Raw genomic sequence first — 2,940 nt, forward strand, 5'->3', positions numbered from 1 at the left:
ATACATACATACATACATACATACATACATACATACATACATACATACATACATACATACATACATACATACATACATACATACATACATACATATGCACACAGGTAGCTAGCTGATAATGCATATATGAATGATATCCAGCACCCACTCTGTTTAATAATAATATATACGCTTTTGAATTGATAGGCTCAATTATGATTGCTTCTGAAACAGGGCTCAAAGTCATCATGGACTTTGTGCCGAACCATACAAGTGACCTGCATCGCTGGTTCACTGAGAGTAAAAAAATTGATCCGAACAACTACACCGACTACTATATTTGGGCGGATAAACGCGACTGCAAGACCTTGATATGTAAAGATGCGTGCATGAACATGGAACCGCAGGGTTGTCCACCAAACAACTGGGTATACATCGTTGCAGTGTTTTTCGTTACACACTTACATTCCACCGAAAATCTGCAATTATATTGCAACACGATTTGCCAGCTGTAAGTTGGTAATTATTATAACACATAAGAGTTTGTTTTTCTATCACACTTACTTCTAATAATAAGCCATACAATCCATAGGAAATATAGGTATTGGTGATCACATACCATGCACTTCGGACCTTGCCATTCTCGGTGTCATACCACGAAGCGCACGTTATTATTTCCTCTTACTACCTGCTTAGCTTAGCGCATTTGGTGGCTCCGCCTGGGAGTGGGTCAACGATCGAGCGAAATACTACCTTCATCAGTTCCTGAAAGAACAACCGGATCTCAATTATAACAACGAGAGAGTCAGACAAGAAATGAAAGTATGAGAGTTGGTTCGTTCCTCATTTAATCCATTCATTTATTTATTCATTCGTTCATTCATTCATTTATTCATTCATTCATTTATTCATTCATTCATTCATTTATTCATTCATTCATTTATTCATTCATTCATTTATTCAATCAATCATTCATTTATTCATTCATTCATTCATTCATTCATTTATATATTTATTCCATCATTCATTCATTCATTCACCTATTCGCACATTCTTTCTTTCTTTGTTTCTTCCTTTGTTTCTTTCTTCCCTTATGTCTTTCTTTCATTCAGTCATTCGCAACATTCTTTTTTGTCCGATGAATTAGCCTGTAATACCGAACATTTTGTATAGAAATTAATGAGTTCGGGTGAAAAGGTCTAGTGACTGTTAACAGGCAATATTACTATACGCCAACTATAACATAACACAACACACAACACACAACACATGGCATACACAACACATGACATAACGCTATACTATAAGTTTCTGAAGGCACATTGACGCCAATAGTGTAAATTCTAACCAAATATACGTACAATATATATTTTTATATCTGCAGGATGTTCTCCGATTCTGGATGAACAAAGGAGTCGATGGCTTCAGAATGGATGCCGTTTCTCACTTGCACGAGCAACCTGGTTATCCTGACGAGCCTCTCAGTAACAACCTAGGTGCTCAAGATGTGAGTTATATGGAACACTTGCGCATTACAACTGCTAGCAATACAGTAAATGCTTGCAACAGAGTTAGAACAAAAGTTTCGTACCTCCCGAATCACGGCGATTTCGTTATTTATACGGATTTCATATTTAGGATGAACACGGTTATCTTGATCACATCTTCACAATGGATCAACCTGAAACCTTTGAGAGGATCCGAGAATGGCGGCAGCTGATGGACGAATATGGCGAATTCAATGATAAACACATGTAACCATGTTGATCTACATTACACGTCTCTCTCTCACCCCTCTGCCATTCCTTCACTCCATCTATCTATCTATCTGTTTATCTATCTATCTGTCTATCTATCTATCTATCTATCTATCTATCTATCTATCTATCTATCTATCTATCTATCTATCTATATAAATATATATTATATATATATTATATATATATATATAGTGATAGATAGATTGATAGATAGATAGCCAGATAGATAGATGTAGAAGATAGGAAGCGAGTAAGTGAGAATAGATAGATAGTGATATACCCGTAGTGGTTGATGGATAATAGATAGATGATAGATATTATATATATATAGTATATAATATAATATATAGATAGATTAGATAGAGAGAATAGATAGATATCAATAGACAGGATAGATAGATCGATAGGATAGATAGATAGAATAGATAGATACGGATAGATAGAATAGTAGATAAGAGATTAGATAGATAGTAGATGAGGGATAGATAGGATAGATAGAGAAATACAAACTAGAGATAGTGATAGGGATAGGGGATGAGATAGATAGATAGATAGATAAGATAGAGTAGATCGGGATATAGAGTAGGATAGATTAGATAGTAGCAATAAGATAAGGAGGGATAGATAGTATAGAGGATCAGGGATAGATGATGAGATAGATAGATGGGGGAGTAGATAGATAGGATAGATCGATATAGATAAGTACGGCTCATGACTAGACGGTGGGAGTTAGGATATGGATAGATAGATAGTTAGATGAAGAGTAGATATCGATAGATAGATAGATAGATGACCTCCGAACTAGGAGTAGATAGATAGAGCTGCTGCGATAGGAGTAGATAGATACGAATACGATCTAGAATGACGTGGATAGCTGGCGAGTAGCATAGATCAGGGTTTTGTGTGTGAAGCGGGCGTGACTAGATAGAGTGAAGCACCGTAAGACTAGAGATAGCATAGAAGACTAGGATATATGAGATAGATAGAAGTAGATACATAGGATACGATCAGATAGATAGATGATTCGTAGCTCGGGCATAGCGACGCCGGCTCAGTTACCGCTCGGCCAACTCGCAGCCGGACCTTGCTAATACCAAGCGACAACAGCAGCTATGTAGCCGCCACCCAAAACCAACTTCCCGCAGGGCCTGGGCGGACACACACACACGCTGACACTACCCCGAACAGAACGACCCTCCCG

At 37.4% G+C, this 2,940-nt stretch overlaps 1 protein-coding gene across 1 annotated transcript in view; it reads left to right on the top strand.

The window, feature by feature from the left end:
• The window catches only part of LOC106805842 (alpha-glucosidase-like), a 19,281-nt gene that overhangs the window by 2,798 nt on the left and 13,543 nt on the right, over window positions 1-2,940 (top strand). Inside the window, exons 3-6 of the mRNA XM_014807601.1 lie at window positions 214-407; window positions 676-801; window positions 1,364-1,486; window positions 1,618-1,733. Coding sequence (XP_014663087.1) covers window positions 214-407; window positions 676-801; window positions 1,364-1,486; window positions 1,618-1,733 — 559 coding nt within the window. The remainder of the gene's footprint in view (window positions 1-213; window positions 408-675; window positions 802-1,363; window positions 1,487-1,617; window positions 1,734-2,940) is intronic.

This window comes from Priapulus caudatus, unplaced genomic scaffold (assembly GCF_000485595.1).
Source record: "Priapulus caudatus unplaced genomic scaffold, Priapulus_caudatus-5.0.1 Scaffold129, whole genome shotgun sequence".
Lineage (NCBI taxonomy): Eukaryota > Metazoa > Priapulida > Priapulimorpha > Priapulimorphida > Priapulidae > Priapulus > Priapulus caudatus.